The sequence below is a fragment of the Ornithorhynchus anatinus genome, chromosome X2 (genome assembly GCF_004115215.2).
Source record: "Ornithorhynchus anatinus isolate Pmale09 chromosome X2, mOrnAna1.pri.v4, whole genome shotgun sequence".
Classification (NCBI taxonomy): domain Eukaryota; kingdom Metazoa; phylum Chordata; class Mammalia; order Monotremata; family Ornithorhynchidae; genus Ornithorhynchus; species Ornithorhynchus anatinus.
In genome coordinates, this window is record NC_041750.1 from 7,687,148 (window position 1) to 7,702,787 (window position 15,640).

At 61.0% G+C, this 15,640-nt stretch overlaps 1 protein-coding gene across 3 annotated transcripts; it reads right to left on the reverse strand.

The window, feature by feature from the left end:
* Window positions 1-2,211: 2,211 nt before the first annotated feature.
* Window positions 2,212-14,433, reverse strand: LOC100084226 (GEM interacting protein). 3 transcript variants are annotated; one of them, XM_029052811.1, is made up of 21 exons: window positions 14,339-14,433; window positions 12,241-12,334; window positions 11,602-11,695; window positions 11,362-11,425; window positions 11,041-11,166; window positions 10,006-10,070; window positions 9,672-9,782; window positions 9,236-9,316; window positions 8,653-8,862; window positions 8,200-8,337; window positions 7,877-8,082; window positions 7,385-7,491; window positions 7,025-7,117; window positions 6,616-6,711; window positions 6,187-6,341; window positions 5,780-5,968; window positions 5,474-5,611; window positions 4,416-4,603; window positions 3,929-4,199; window positions 3,474-3,561; window positions 2,212-3,226 (listed from the first exon to the last, which is right to left on the reverse strand). In XM_029052811.1, the coding sequence occupies exons 3-21, from the start codon at window positions 11,683-11,685 to the stop codon at window positions 2,805-2,807; spliced, it is 2,832 nt and encodes a 943-aa protein (XP_028908644.1). In that variant the 5' UTR covers window positions 11,686-11,695; window positions 12,241-12,334; window positions 14,339-14,433; the 3' UTR covers window positions 2,212-2,804. The 3 variants fall into 3 exon arrangements, with proteins under 3 accessions (XP_028908644.1, XP_028908642.1, XP_028908643.1); XM_029052809.1 differs by lacking the exon at window positions 14,339-14,433 and adding an exon at window positions 14,047-14,121; XM_029052810.1 differs by lacking the exons at window positions 9,672-9,782; window positions 14,339-14,433 and adding an exon at window positions 14,047-14,121.
* Window positions 14,434-15,640: the final 1,207 nt, after the last annotated feature.

The window sequence follows — 15,640 nt, forward strand, 5'->3', positions numbered from 1 at the left end:
TAGAGTCGACATTAGAACCCATGACCTTCCGACTCCCAGGCCACTACGCCACGCTGCTTCCCTAGACGTCCAAGCCCAGGCAGAACGTACCAAGGAACCGCCACTACGCGTTGTTCCAAAGAGTTACCCGACCCCAGCGGTGATAGCGCAGCACCTGAGAAGAAAACAGCCTCATCGTGGGCAGAGTGAGTGATTATATATTTGATCATTTATGATTATCTCAATCACGTCTCGCCTTCGACCCCTTGCTCGTGTCCTCCCTTCTGCCTGGAACCCCTCCCAGTTCATATTCCACAGACCACCACTCTCTCCAGCTCCTCGCGGACAGGGATCACGTCCACCGACTCTACTGCACTGTACTCTCCCAAGTGCCTGGTACAGCGTTCCGCATACAGTGAACCCTCAGAAGATACCACATACTATGGATTGATTGATTCAAAGGCCTACTAAAATCACATCTCCGGGAAGCCTTCCCTGACTTACCTCTCGTCTCCCCACCCTAGTCTTCTTCCCTTGTGTGTCACTTGGGTCCACACCCCCTCATTACTTTGATACGTTGGCAAGCAGTGTTGCCAAGTGGAAAGAGCATGGGCCTGGGAGTCAGAGGCCCTGGGTTCTAATCCCAGTTCCACCACTTACCTGCCGTGTGAGCTGGGGCAGGTCACGTAGCTTTTCTGTGCCTCAGTCTCCTCACCTGCAAAGTGGGGATTCAGTACCCGTTCTCCCTCCTGCTTACTCTGTGAGGCCCCCATGTGAGACCTGATTAACCTATATTTACCTCAGCACTCAGTACAGAGCTTGGATATAATAAATGCTTAACAGATGCCACACTTATTATTAGTATTATTATTATCCCACTCCCACCCCCCCCACAGCACTTAATGTACGTATCCTATACTTTGTTGCTTCCCCTACCTGTAATTTACTTGAATGTCTATGTTCCCCACTAGACTATAAGCTCCTGGAGGACAGGGACTGTGTCTACCAACTCTATTATACTCTCTCAAGTGCTTAATACAGTGCTCTGCACAGAGTGAGCACTCCACAAATACCACTCATTGACTGGAGCCTATTAGATTTGGCAAGAGGAGGTTACTGGAGAATGCAGTCTTAGTAATAATAATAATAATTATCATCATGATATTTGTTAAGCGCATACTATGTGCCAGGCACTTAAGGGTGCAGGAATTCAGATTGAAGTGGGTTCAGAAGGGAGGTAGAGGAAAGGAAGTGACGGCAGCTCAGAGTCACTGCCCCACTGGGGGTAAAAAGGAAGAGGGAGGAGGGATACTGGTTATTCTCAATGGTCAGGTGCCCAGACACTTGACAGATTACCACGATCAGACCCTGGGGATCTGGGGCCCAAGAGGAAACCATGCACACACCCCCCCCTCAATCCCACAGATACACACCCACATTCCCTAATCTTATTCTGTGGGAAATACCCATTCCCCAGAAGGTTCCAAGGGCATCAGACTCCCTCACTACCACTCCCATCCTCTCTCCTCCATCCAGTCTCCCTCTTCAGCTAGTGTCTCCCCCTGCCACAATCAGTGTCTCCCCCCGCTCCACCGACTCAGCCAGAGTATAGAGTCTCTCCCCCGTGGGGAAGGGAAGGAGAACAGCCCTGCCATCTGCTTCCCCCAAAACAAACTTCCGCAAAATTCTGCGGATGCAGCGGAATGTAGTGACAACATACGGAATGGGAAGGGGTATGGCTAATTTTTCCCTACCTCGGGTGGCCAAATGTCTGAAGCTCACCCTGGGTCTACCCCTCTCCCAACCCAGTCTATTCTTCCTCCCGCCCATCCCGTATTCCCTGCTGCACTCCCCCCACCCTCACCCCCACTACTCCACACCACCAGGTCAACTGCCCGATTGTGAGCAGGTTTATGGGCAGAAACATAAACCGCCTCCCTGGCAGGGGCAGGTCTGGAGCAAAATAAGGTTAAAGAGGGAAGGGGAAGAAGGGAGAGAAGGCAGGAAGGGGTTGCCTTCTAATCTGGTCAGCATTCAGGGCTCAGGTGGGGAGGGTGTCCACAGAGAGCATTCCACCCCACCCCTCCAACCTGAACTGTCCCCATGGTAGGTGCTTGGACATTGGGGCCCAGACACAGTGTGCTCCCATCAAGGTTCAGGCCAAGGCTTAGACCTTCCTCCTCCAATTTCCCATTCACCTCTGCATAGACACATCAGACATGGAACCACAGAGCAGGGGAGGGCAGGGACATCCAAACACCATTTATTAAACATCCATTTAAACGGTAATTGTCGGAAGAGGCCAAGAGGCCATTTTTTGGGGGGGTGGGGGAGGCGGTCAAAGGGATGAAATGCCCAAGAGATTTCCCTCCCTCCCCCCATTAGGTAGTTCTGAGGAGAACTTCTGGCCCTGGTTAGTCTGCTAGGCAGAGACTCTCAGGACAGCGGCCAGGAGTCGGCAGCTGCACAGACAGCAGCTGCTCTATGCTGAGGACATGGGTTAGGAGCCAAACCGGGGGCTGAAACAGGAAGAATCAGGTTGCAGGCGTGGGGGTGGGGCCACAGAGGAGGCTTTTGGATCCCGTGAGGGCAGGGTTGGAAGGGGAATGAGTCCCTGCAGTGGGGATACGGGGCAGCACTGCCCCTTCTAAGCCATGGAGCCTCTGCAACCTCGCAGAGGGTATGACCATCCACCCACTTCGAGCTACCCTGACCAGCTGGACAGAGGGCACCCCGCCTCTGTCCACAGAAAGCGGTTGAGAGTCTCCCCCTCTCAGTGACCCTGGTCCTGGGGATGATGACTCCAGCTGAGAAGGCGGACGTTCTCAGAGGCAAATGTCCTCAGACTCCGGGGCTCCAGCCTCTCCCCCAGCCTGGAACTGGGCCAGAAGTCGGGCTGTCTCCTGTGTGATCTCAAAATGCTTTCCACCGGCCTTGCGGGGGGTCCCCTCCCCAGGTTCTGGAGAGATGCTCCTACACGCCCCGACCCGGCTCTTCGGGTTGCCCTGTGGCCGCTGCTCCGGGGTCTGACCGGGCGTCTCGGGGACCTCAGGGGTCACGTTGCCCATCTGGGAGGTGACCAGGGCCAGACTGGACAGCTGGTGGATGACTGGCCGGATCTTGACTGGAGACCCTCCAGTCCCCACCCGGGAATACTTCACGGGCTGGCGGCTAAAGTGTCCCCGGGGCTGGGTCCCCAGCGAAGTGTCAGGATCCAGCTCCGGCTCCATCAGGGCGGGGTTGGGATCTAAGCAGAGAAAGCAGGGGTTGTGGTCGGTCCTGCTGACTCACTCCACATCCTTCCCTTTCCCCTCTGTGCCCCCCACCCCCACCCTGTCCTCTTCCTCCCCAGATAGGAACTGATGGACAGACTAGGGGAGAAGAGGACAGATGGATGGAAGGAGACAGGTGGCAGGGGAGTGGAAAGACAGACCTGAGGAGGGTAGAACGGTCAGAGAACAGACCCTCCCCGCATCCCTGCTGGGTAGTTTCACCTTCCTCCTCTCCTTCTGGGGGGCTCTTGGTGTCCCCTGGAGCCAGCTCAGTGACAGGGTTGCTGGGGTCCAGTTTGAGAGTAGAGAGCTGTGGAGAGAGCCACCCCCCACCGGCCATGAGGTCCCCCCTCCCCACCAAACCCTGGCCCCCACCCATTGCCTGGAGGAGGAGAGATATTGGAGAAATGATGTGTTCGTCACCCCTACCCCACTCAGATAGAGGGGTGGACTGAGGATGTGGGGGGAAGGAATCAATAAGACAGAAACCTCCTCTTCCTCCTCCTCCTCTCCCCTCTGCTCCCCCGACCCAGAAGGAGAAAAAGCAGCCTCCTGGGTCACAATCCACCCCTTCCAATGGGAGACAGAAAGAGGAGCTGGATGAAGGGAAGAAAAGAGAGGACGGGAAGAGGGAGGTGGGAGAGGGAAGGCAGGGGAGGGTTCCCTGAAGCAACTACCTTGGTAGATGTCTGAGCCCCATCAGCCTCGGAGATCCCAGCTTGAACGGGGGTCCCAGATGGGACAGACTGGGGCTGGTCTGGACCAAAGATGAGCTCATAAGTGAGGATGAGGAACTCCACCAACTGGGCCTGGTGTCCAGAGTCCAGGAGACAGGCCATGGACAGTTCCCCTGTCCCACTGCCTCCCGGAGGCCGGAGCAGCGTCGGCCCAAACACAATGCCCAGGTTGTTGGCCGACATCTTGTTCTCCTCAAACCGGCCAGCCACCCTAGAAGAGCAGAGGGTCAGCGCCAGTCACCAGAGCTTTCAGCTCAGTCCTGGGCGATTGGCGTTTCCACCGGGCATTCACTTTCTTCCCTTCAACTACTTGTGGGGGAGAGGGCGGGTGGGGGGGTATTGCTGCTATAGGCCTCTCCCCCCTCCCCAATCTAGGACACAGCTCCCCCTCCACCCTCCCCCATCCTCCGCGTCTGGTTTCCCTCACTTGCTCAGGTGAGCCATCAGATGCTTCAGGGTGTTGTAGTTGGAGTCGGGTAGCTGGTTCAGAAGCTGCCGCAGAGTCCGCACGCAATCAGATACCGCAGCCCCTGGGGGCTCCCTGGGGGCTGGCAGCTCTTTGGCCAGAGAGATGAAGGCGTTGTAGAGGTGGAAGGGGACCACGGGGCCTGAGAGCTATGGGGAAGAGAGAGAGAAGGGGTTGGAGGATCTTATACTGGGACTCTGGGAACCCGTGGCCCTTCTGACCTCCCCCACAACACATGCACGCACATGCACGCACACACATGCACACACACATGCACACACTCTTCCCCAAAAAGCTAGGCTGGGCCCCGACTGGATGGCCTGAAACCAACCCTGGCAGCGTTCTGGCTGGACAACCCAAGACCGTCCTCTCCATGCCCTGGTTGAACGGTCTAAGACCAGAACTCCCACACTGCTGGGAAGCGGCATGGCCTAGTGGATAGAGCACAGGCCTGGGAGTCAGAAGGACCTGGGTTCTAATCCCGGCTCGGCCACGTGTCTGCTGTGTGAGCTTGATCAAGTCACTTCACTTCCCTGGGCCTCAGTTAACTCATCTGGAAAATGGGGATTAAGACTGTGAACCCCATGAGGGAAATGGACTGTGTCCAACCTGATTAGCTTGGATCTTTACCCCAACACTTAGTACAGTGCCTGGCACATAGTAAGTGCTTAACGAATACCACACACACACACACACACACAAAATGCCCTAACCGGTAGCCTGAGATCAGCATCTAGATCGGAGCTGGGGCAAACTGACACCTGAAATTCAGTTCCTGGGACTCCAAGTCCCTTCCAGCCCAGTCAAAGGCACGCAACAGGGCCCCCACCCTGAAGCCCCTCCTGAATTGAGGCTGTGGGGTCCAGCCCTGCAGGCTCCAGATCCGGTAGTTCGTAATACAAACCAAGGAGGGCTCCAGCTCCCGGGGTGTGTTTGGTGAAGAAGAGGACTGACCCCAAGCTGGGAGGCTCCTGGGGAAAGACCCTGTCCCTGCCCGCCACCCCCCCCCCCATTCCCACCTCCTTGAAGAAGTGCTTAAGCACGCTGGTTATGTCGTGCGGAGAATTCTCCGAAAGCTCCACCAGTTCCTGGCCGTTCTCCAGCGCCTGGCACAGCCGCTCCACCCGTGCCTTGGCCCCGCTGACCCGGTAAATGCCCTGTAGACAGCAGAGGGTCAGCGTGAGCAGGGTTGGGCCCTAGGACAAGGATAGGGGCCCTAGGGGGCGGGGGGAGGACCAGGGACACAGAGTTCGCCAGAACCTTAGTGTTGGGGGGATCCAGGCCAAGGTTAGGATCAGGGGCCGAAGTCGGGGCTCAGGACCCACCTGGACCTCCAGAGCCCGTAGCTCAATCTCAGCCGTGCATTTAGTGACCAGGAAGGGCACATCCCCAGGACTGTCCCGGGGCAGCTCCAGGAAGTCAACGCCAAAGAGGGGGATGCGGGCAGGGAGTTTCTTGTGGCCACAGGTGATGAGCAGCGACTCCAGGCAGCGCTTGTGGCAGGTCAGAGAGCACTGGGTGGGGGAAATCAGAGAAGCTGTCAAAGATCCAAAACTCAAAAAAAATCAAAGCAGCAACGGGGAGGCGGTCGATGACCAGAGGAGCGGTTAACGATGAGGGTCAGCGAGGACTGTGGGGGAGTCAGAGAACACTATGGAGTAGCAAGGACAGTCGGTGCTATAAGGGCTGGACGGTCCCGACCCCCTGGCTGCCCCCTGCCCGCCAGGCGTACCTCCTCACACTCAGCACCGCTGACCATGAAGGTGTCACACTCCTTGCACTTGGCTGGACCCCGCAGCCGCCGCAGCCGGTGCGTCTGGGCTGCGCTAGACAGCGGGAGCTTCTTAAAGGGCCAGGAGACTCCATCCCCCAGCCCGTCCCCCAGGTCTGCAGGAAGAAGTCGGGGGGTCAATTCTGCCTGGGGGGGACGGTTTGGGCGGTGGGAAGGTTTGGGGGATGGGAAGTCCCAGAAGGCAATGGCCATTCCAGGGCTTGAGGAGAGAAGGCGTGATAGACGACCCCCCCCACGGGGTTCTTCCTCTGGGATCCCCAGCCTCTACCCTGAAGGCCTTGCCCCCCCTCCCCCTCCCTCCATCTTCACGCATCTCCCTCCGCCTCCCCTGGGGGTCCTAGATCTGCCCCACTAGTCCTCAGCCCCCACCAGTGTCAGCCGTCTGACTGGAGTCCCTGTCGTCAAAGTCGTCAGAGGACATGGTGCCCGTGGATGGGGCCTTCAGCAGCCGGCGGGGTCCTGGGCCTGTGGTTGGGGACAGGGGTCAAGGGGGAAGAGAGAATAGTGGGTTACGGGGGAATCACGGGAGGACAAAATGGGGGTCACAGCGCAAAGAGGGTCAAACCGTATTGGGTGGTTAAAGGTTAGGTTACGAGGGGGCCGGCACAGAAAGTCACGAGGGGTTGTGATGGTTTACGGAGGAGTCACAGGTGTCACGGGATGTGGGGGAACGCAAGTTGAGAGTTCAGGGGGGCGGCAGCGTCATGGAGGGGGTCAACGGGAGTCAGGGGGCATGGCGGGGGTCGGGAGAGGGTAGGTCCCAAAACCACATCCTCACCCGGGCTGGACGTCGGGGAGTCCAGAGACCGAGACTCATTGCTCCCACCCAGGCTGTCTGAGTCTCCACAGCTCCAGCTGAGGTCTCGGCCCCCTAGCGATAAGGGAAAGAAGTTGGGTCGGGAGGTGAACAGCAAGCCTTTCGGAGGGCCCTGGGGACCCTCCAAGAGGCTCGTTGCTTACTGGTCCCCAAAGTCTGTCTCAGGGAGGAAGAGAGGGAGGAGGCAGGAGGGGAGGAGAAGGGGGAGGAGGGCAAGATGAGGCTGGCGGGGGACTGGGTGGTCTCAGCAGCATCTCCCCCCGGCCTCCCTCCCCCAACCCGAGGTAGAAATAATTGGAGCAATTATCGCCCCCCTCTCACCCTGGCCCTCTCCTGCTGAGCCGCTCTGCTCTACAGAGGCACTGGGCCTTCGGATGGCTGTCAGGGTCGCTGGAGTCACGGGCCGCTTCCGATGGTCCACGGGGGAGCTGAGGGATGGGCAGAGGGAGCAGGTGAGACCTCCAACTCAGCTCCACACATCCGAGCTCTGGGTAATTCCCTGGTGGGGAAGGGGAGGGAGGCCTTCTCCTGCCTCTCCCCCCACCCCCCCCACCCCTAACTGCCAGGGGTTTCCATCTCTGTGACATAGGGAGGGGTGCTGGACGGGATGTCCTGAGTCAGGGAGAGCAGATGGCCAGATTAACCCATAAGGATCTAAGCTTCGCTATGCGGGTGGAGTATGGATTCTTGGGAGGGGGGCAAGAAACACACACAGCAGGCCATCCTGAGCAGATGTCAAAATTCCCAGGCTGCGAGACTCTCACCTCCCCATCACCCCGCGCCCCCAGGCCTCCAGACCCCCCCCCCCTTTACCTGGTTGCCACGGGCACGTACTCCTCGAAGTAGAAGGCGGGGGGAAGGGAGGGGTAGGGGCCTGATTCGACCGGGTGCGGCATGCGCGCAAAGTCCAGGTAGCGCTGTCCCGGCTGGTACGGCTCGCAGCACTCGCTCAGCGCCTGGAAGCCCTTGGGGATCTGGACCCCCTGGTGCTCCCGCAACCTGAACAGGCTCATCGTCGCCTGAGGGAGCCGGGGAGGGGCTCGATGAGACTTCTACTCTCTACCCTCCCAAAGCTCCGCCCACCCCGCCTACTCCACCAAGGCCTCCTTCACTTTACCAGGCCCCAGGCCGCTTACCCTCTTGAGCACCTCATCGCCCTGCAGCACCAGTTTCCGCACATGGGACACGATCCGCTTCCTTGCGTCTTCCAGATGCTGCTTCCGAACGTTGGCCTCCACCACGCAGGTCCGGTACGCCGCTTCCGACTCCGCGACCTGAGCCGGGCGGGAGGAGGGGGCAGCCGTGAGGAAACCAAGGCAGGGGATGGGGAAAACAGAGGGGGACACCAAGGCAGGGGAAGGGGGGATGGGGGTGGGGAAATGAAGGAAGGGCAGTCTCTTAGATTAGGAGCCCCATGCGGGACGGGGACTGTTTCTGATCGGATTATCTCGTCGCTACCGCAGTGGTCGATACAGTCCTCGGCACGCCGTATGTGCTAACGAATACCACAGCAAGAAGGGCAAGAAGGCCTGGGCGAAGACCAAAGGTGCCCGGAGATGCCCCTTGCCCTGCCCCTCTCCCTCCCCCACCTTAGCCTGAGCCTCCTCTCGTGATCGCCGCCGCCGTTCCTGCTGCTTGCTGGTGGCGCCCCCAGAGTGGGGGTCCCGGGGTTGCGGGGTGTGGGCGGTCCCCAGACGGTCCTCGTCGGCCCGGGAGCTCTGCTGCTTGGCCCGCTCCAGGTCCTCACAGCGCTGCTGATAGTGTAAGCGGGACCGGCGCAGCGCCAGGACCGCGTCGTTCTGGGATCGGAGGGAGGAGGGGGCAGCGGTGGGGCACGGGAAGCGGTGAGGGCGGGGGGTAGGGGTGGGGGCAAAGTGTTGAGGGCTCTGGACCGGGGGAGGGCTGGGAGATGGACGGATGGGAAGGGGACGGTGATGGGAGATGGGGATGGGGTGGTGGAGGGGGAGGGGCGTCACCGTGGGTTGGGAGAAGAGGAGAGGGGCCGGGGGTGGGTGGTGAGTGAGGGTGGTGGTTAAGGGATGGAGGAGGGGAGGATCAGTAAGGCGGGAGCAGATCTCCCCCCGCCCCGGCACAAATATCCGACCGCCCTCCGGTTTCCCAAGCAGCCACGGGGCTGAAGCATCTGCCTCCCGGCCTCCACCTTGCACTCACCATCCTCTTCTGCTCCCGCTGCCATTGCTCCTTGAACTCTTTCCTCCACTTCTCCACCTCGTTCCGTTTGGCCGCCAGTGGCTGGGACGGGGGCAGAGCTGGGGGATTAACCCCACCCCAGACTGGGGCCCCCAGGCCCCTCCCCCAGAGCTTCCCCACTCCTCATCCCCCAGTCCCTCAGGCAGCTGAGGAGAAGAGGACTCCCAGGAGCCGACTCTTCACTGCATGTGTGGACGGGGAGGGGCCGTTAGCCGGGGGTAGGCCCGCTTCCCGGAGCGCACTGCTCAGAAACACCCGATCTGGGGGTCTTTTCATCTCCGCTCGCAAGCTCTAGGGTCTGGTTGGAGACCCGGGGGGGAGAGACCGGACATTCCCTCTCACCCCCTCAGGCCAGTGCTGGCCTGAGAGAGACCCCCCCCAGGGCCCTCCCCCATACCTGATAGTACTCCCTCCGCTGCAGGGGCCCCCCTGTCTCGAGCGCCTGGGCCCCCATTCCCAGCTCATGCTCCAGAAACATGGTGTAGATGTACTGCAGCGGCATGTGGCTCTGGTGGGGGGGCCCCGGGGTCAAAGTTGGGGGGGCCCTTTGACTCCATCACACCCGAGGGAGCCCCCCCCCTTCTGTCTCCCCCTTGACCTGTGATCCATGTGGCCTTCCCCAGACTCGGGGACTGGCACGTGGAGGAGGGGCAGAATCTAAATAGCACAGATTAAGGGGGCACAAGGGAAAGGGGAGACAGGAGCTGCGGGGACGGGGGGCTCCCCGGTACCTGCTGCAGGACGAACGCTCTACCAGCCTCAGCAATCTTCATGATGTTCCTGGAGAACTCCAACTCTGCAGGGGCAAGGGGAAAGGTAGATGGCAGGGGGGGGGCATTCATAAGCAGGTAGCGAAGCCTGAGGTTGTACGACTACCCCCTACCTCCACCCGCAACACACAACAGCCTGGTTAGAGGGAGCGGCTTAAGGGTGAATTCTTCAGTAGCGGGGGCGGGGGGGGGGGGGGAAGTTGGTAACCTGGGAGTTACTTCGCTCATGCGATGCAGAGGTCAATCTTCTCTGGGGGGGTCCCGCACCTCTTTCCTGACAGAGAGCCAGGGTTGTGGACGGCCGAGCCGAGGGGTGCCGAGGCCGAGGAGTCCTGATGGACCCTGGCACTAATCAAGCTACTTAGATCGTGAGACTCCTGTGGGACGAGGACTGCATTGGACTCTATTAACCTGTGTCTACCCCAGCGCTCGATACAGTGTTCGTCACGCAGTGGGCGCTCGACAAACACAATAATAGTAATTACAATACTAGAGATAAAAATAGAGAAGCAGCATGGCATAGTGGATAGAGCACGGGCCTGGGAGTCAGAAGGTTATGAGTTCTAATGCTGGCTCTGCCACCTGTCTGCTGTGTGACCTTGGGCAAGTCACTTCGCTTCACCTCCCTGTGCCTCGGTTACCTCATCTGTAAAATGGAGATGGAGGCTGTGAGCCCCACGTGGGGCAGGGACTGGGGCCAACCCCATTTGCTTGTTTCCACCCCATTAAAGTGCCTTAATAACAAATACCATAATAATAATAATATAGATTGGGACAACAGGGATCAAAGGGGAGGCGATGCCCAAGGTATCCCTCTCTCATGGTAGCTCACTGTAGTGGTTGGGGGGTGGGGTGGGGTGTGTGTGTGTGTGTGTGTGTGTGTAAGGATGAAGGGACCAGAGTGGGACTGGAGATCAGGGATTGAAGGAGGGGGGGTGGGGGGAGAGAGAAGAGGGGAGAGAAGGGGGTGGAGGAGTACCCGTGCCCTTCCCTCACCATAAACAGCCCGCTTCTCGCTCCAGCTTAAAAGCTCCTTCACGTATTTGCTCCACAACTTGGCGTAGCCCAGTGCAGCCTCCACACCCCCAGGGCTCTGGAGGAGGCATTCATCTGCTTCCTTTGCTGCCCAGGAACAACAGGGGGTGTCAGTGGGGTTGAACAGCTGCAGGAATCCTGACCCCGGGGTCCCAACTCCTTCCCCAACCCCTGACACCCCCCCCACAGGACCAATCCGGCCCCTGAGACCCCCACCGGCACCACCTCCACTGTTCTCCTAACCCCAGCCTCCCCACAACAGCCCCCAAAGCCCTCGGGTACCTGCAAGACTGTCTGGACCTGTCCCGCCCTCACTGGGGCTGCTCCTAGGGAGGGTCTCTGCAGGCTGAAGGGGAAGGTGAAAGGAAGGGCTCAGTATCTTGCTGGTCACCAGCCACATCCCTATCCTTTCTGCACACCCAGCTCCCCCACCTCCGGGACCAGGGGGTGATGGGGAGCTGGAGGGGAGGCGACACCGAGCACTGGGATTACCCCCTCACCCACCCCTCCACCCCTGCTCACCATCTCCTCGGTCCCAACATCCTCAGGGTGCGGGTGTTCGGTGAGCGTGGGGCTAGAGGTGGGAGGGGGCTCTCCCACCAACATCTCCACAGCCCTGTGGCGGGGGAAAAGGGGTAAACAGAGCCATCTCCCATCTGGAATCTCTGAGTTTGGATGCCCTGAGGTCCCTCGGGTCTGAGGACCTGGGCTTCCGCTCTCCCTCCTGCTCCCCTAACCCTCCCCTCTCTCCCCCAGATCTGATGGTACTGAGGGGCATGCGAGATCGTCGTGGGCAGGGAACAACGTGTTTACCAACTCTGTTGCGTTGTACTCTCCCAAGCGCTTAGTACAGTGCTCTGCACACAGTAAGCGCTCAATAAATACCATTAATTGAGTTTGTGGGAATTGAGGAGAGTCGGGAAGACGGGGGTCAGAGAGAAGAGGACGGTTGGGGATGGAGGGATCAGCAAGTGGAGGTCAGTGAGAGGCAAGCAGTGAGGTGGACGGTGAGGGGGAGCGGGTGGGGAAGTGGACCTTAGTGAGAGGGTCAGTGGGAGGGGGTGGAAGGGTCAATGAGGAGAGGTCAGTGAGAGGAAGTTGGTGAGAGGGGTGGGTGAGGGAGAATCAATGGAGCGGTCGGTAAGACGATTGGTCACTCACACGTTGCCCAGGGAGATTTCCAGGGCATCCAGGCTCCGGAAGATCTCGCTGTATCGCTTCCTGCCCTCCACTCCCTCTGCCTGCAAGTGGAAACCTGGGGACACAAGGACAAGTCTATTCCAGCTTCACAGGCCAACCGTCCCATTTCTGTCTCCGCTCCCCACATGGAGCCAGGTAGGACAACGAATACGTCTCTGCGGGTGGACGTACCAAGGTATGTCACCGTGTATAATAATGTTGGTATTTATGAAGCGCTTACTATGTGCAGAGCACTGTTCTAAGCGCTGGGGTATACAGGGTAATCAGGTTGTCCCACATGAGGCTCACAGTCTTCATCCCCATTTTACAGATGAGGTAACTGAAGCACTGAGAAGTTAAGTGACTTGCCCACAGTCACACAGCTGACAAGTGGCAGAGGCGGGATTCGAACCCATGACCTCTGACTCCCAATCCCGTGCTCTTTCCACTGAGCCACGCTGCTGCAGGCGTGCTCGTGCGTCTAGCGGTGCGTGTGGATATCGGTGTATGTGTGTGTCAATCAATCAGTGGTATTTCTTGAGCACTCACTGTGTGCAGAGCACTGTACTGAGCCCTTGGGAGAATACAATACGCAAGAGGGTCGGTCGATCCGATCCCTGCCCACGAGGAGCTTACGATCTAGAGGTGTCTGTGCGTGTGTATCAGCGTGTATGCCTACCTCCGTGTGCGCTCGTACCGGTGTGAATCAGCGCGTGTGTCTGTATCAGTGTGATCATCACCCCTCTGCCCCCCAGTTTTCCCAGTACCTAGCTGGCCGGCCCCAGAGGCACTCCCCCCCAACCCCACCCCCGGGACCGAATGCCCCTTATGGGCAGGGAAGGGAACACGTCTGCTAATTCTGTGGCTTCGTACCCTCCCAAGCGCTAAGTACAGTGCTCCGCACATAGTAAGCACTCTCAATAAATACCGTCGACTGATGGGTTGACTGTACTAGCGTGGGTGGCTGTATCGGGGTGAGTATGAATCAACGTGTGTGCCTGTGTCTGTGCGACTATCGGTGAGTGTCTGACTGTACATCTTTGTGCGTGCGTGCGTGCGTGTGTGTGTGTGTGTGTACCAGGGGGTGTATTTTTGTGTGTGCCCCTGAAGTGGGGGCGAGGGAAGAAGAGTCTCGCCCAGAGGTCTCCCCGGGGGAAGAGACGGGCCGCTTCCCACCCATTTCCCGGACCCGGAGAGAGGGACCCCCGGCGTCCCCTTTCCCCATCCCCTCTATGCCTCCCCACCACCCTCTCCCCCACCCCCTCCCAGCCCTCGCCCCGGAGGTTTCGGCACCGGGAAGTCGTTTGCAAAAGTGCCTTCCGCCCCCGGGGAGGAGAGGAGGGTGGGGAGAGAGAAAGAGGGGAAGAGGAAGAGGGGGAGGGGAGGCAGGCGGCCTCAGGGTCCTTAGAGCCGCGGGGCCCCCCCGGGGGCCCCCCACTCGACCCGGGGGAGGGAAGCGTCGGCCCCCTCCTGCGTGAAACGGATCGAGGAGGGGACCCGGAGGGGCCACGGGGGCGTGACTGCGGGCGCCGAGGGGGATGGGGGGCGGCGGGGAGGGGGAGCGGGGTCGGGACTCCGTGTCCGGCCAGGCACCTGCCCCCTGCCCCCCGCCGGGGTCCCCGCTTCCACCGGCCCCTTCAGTCGGCGGCCCCCCGAAAGCGGCTAATTAGGAGGCGGGAGCACGAGGTGAGGGAGGGGGCGGCAGCGGGAATCGGAGCCGAGAGGGTTCCCCCCCGCCCGCCCGCCCCCTTCCCCACTTGCAGAGCCCCCCACCCGCCAGACTCCTACCCGTCTCGGCTCCCTCCATGGCGGGTCCCGGCTTAGGGGGAACCGGTCCGGCCCGGGACAGGCGCTGGGACCCGCCCCGCGCTTCCTGCCCCCGCCGCTTCCGCGTCGGGACCGCCTGCCTGCCCGCCCACCGGCCCCCGCCTCTATCCGGACCTCCTCTCCCTGAGCCGGACCCCGTCCCCCGTCCCCCGTCCCTCCCCCAGTCGGGATCCGGGGCTAGACCTCCCCTTTCCGCCCTCCCGGGGATCCGATCGTCTGGGCCCCAAACCTCCCCGCAGTCGGCCCGGCTCACCGTTGACCGTAGTGACCAGAGAAGCCACCGCCAGCCGGACACTGGGATGGTCCAGCCTGGGATAGTCGGTCCGGAGCGCGGACACACCTTGGAGCAGGTCGCTTAGCTGCACCTGTAGGGCTCCAGCCCCCCCGCCGCCTGGGAGCCCCCCGGGGGGAGGGGAACGGGGAAGGGAAGGAAGGATGGACGGCGGAGGGGGGCGGTGAGTCCCGTGGTGGAGAAACGCCCCCCCCCCCCCCAGCTCCGGGCAGCCAGGGTCCCCAGCCTCCTCCCTTTGGGGAAATGAGGATGAGCCGGGCCCCCCCACCCTTCCCCTCCTCTCCATTCCCCTTCTTCCCCATCCTCCCCATCCTTTCCCCATCCTCTCCCGGTCCTCCCGGCCCCCTCTGCCTCCCCCTGACCCCTCTCACCCGCCCCCAGGAGCGACGCCCGGAAAAGGTGCAGTTTGCCGTCGACGAGCCGCAGGTGCGCCGAGACCCGGCGGAGCGGGCCGGGGGCCCAGGCCGGCCCGGGGACGGGAGCGGACCGGCCCGGGGCCCACGTGGCCGTCGGGAAGCGGCCGGCCCCGCCAGGCTCCTCTGGGGCCTCCCCCCGGATCGGGGGGCCCCGGGCTCGCCCCGTCCCCCCGGGCCGATCCGAGCCGCAGCCCATGGCGGGCAACGGAGACGGCCGGGATCCGAAATGGGAACCCAGCGCCCACCCCCTCCGTGGCCTCCTGAAGACACTCCGGACCCCCCCGGCAGGGGCTGGGATGGCTCCGGCTGCGTCTCCTCGGGGTGGCCGGGCCACATTCCAGCTGCCGGTTGGGAAACGCCGCCTCGCTTGGCGTCGCGTCCCGGTCCCGGTCTCCCGCCCCCATCCCCGCCCCCTAGAAACTCGACGGCCCAGCCCGGGGCGGGGGTGGAGACTCGGACTCGGAAACCCAGGGACAGACCCACGGACAGCCAGCGCCACGGGCCGAGCCGCTGGAAATCTAGGTCCCCCTCCCGGCCCGCTCCCCTCTCCGCCAACTTTCCCGGCACCATTCCGGACCCTGAGACCTGGGGTCCCCTAGCTCCTCACAAGGGAACCCACCCCGGGGGGGAAGAGAGGCATCGTGGTGGCTGAGGGTCCCCCGGAGAGAGAACGGGAGGGAGGAGAGGGGCAGCCGGCCACAGCCGAGGTAGGGGAGGACGCAGTCCAGCCGAGGGGAATTTTGTAAACGGCACAGGAGGAAGGAGGACCTGCATCCAGACGGAGAGTAGGAGGAAATGACAGCTCCTTGGTCAGAGGCTTCTAATCTTGCCCGTGGGTGGAAACCAG

Excerpts from the sequence above, each read along its gene's own strand:
- LOC100084226 (XM_029052809.1), bottom strand. Across the intron at positions 10,071-11,040 it reads CGAGAAGCGGGCTGTTTATG|AGTTGGAGTTCTCCAGGAAC; the intron begins GTGAGGGAAGGG and ends TTGCCCCTGCAG. Across the intron at positions 8,083-8,199 it reads GCGATGAGGTGCTCAAGAGG|GCGACGATGAGCCTGTTCAG; the intron begins GTAAGCGGCCTG and ends CGGCTCCCTCAG.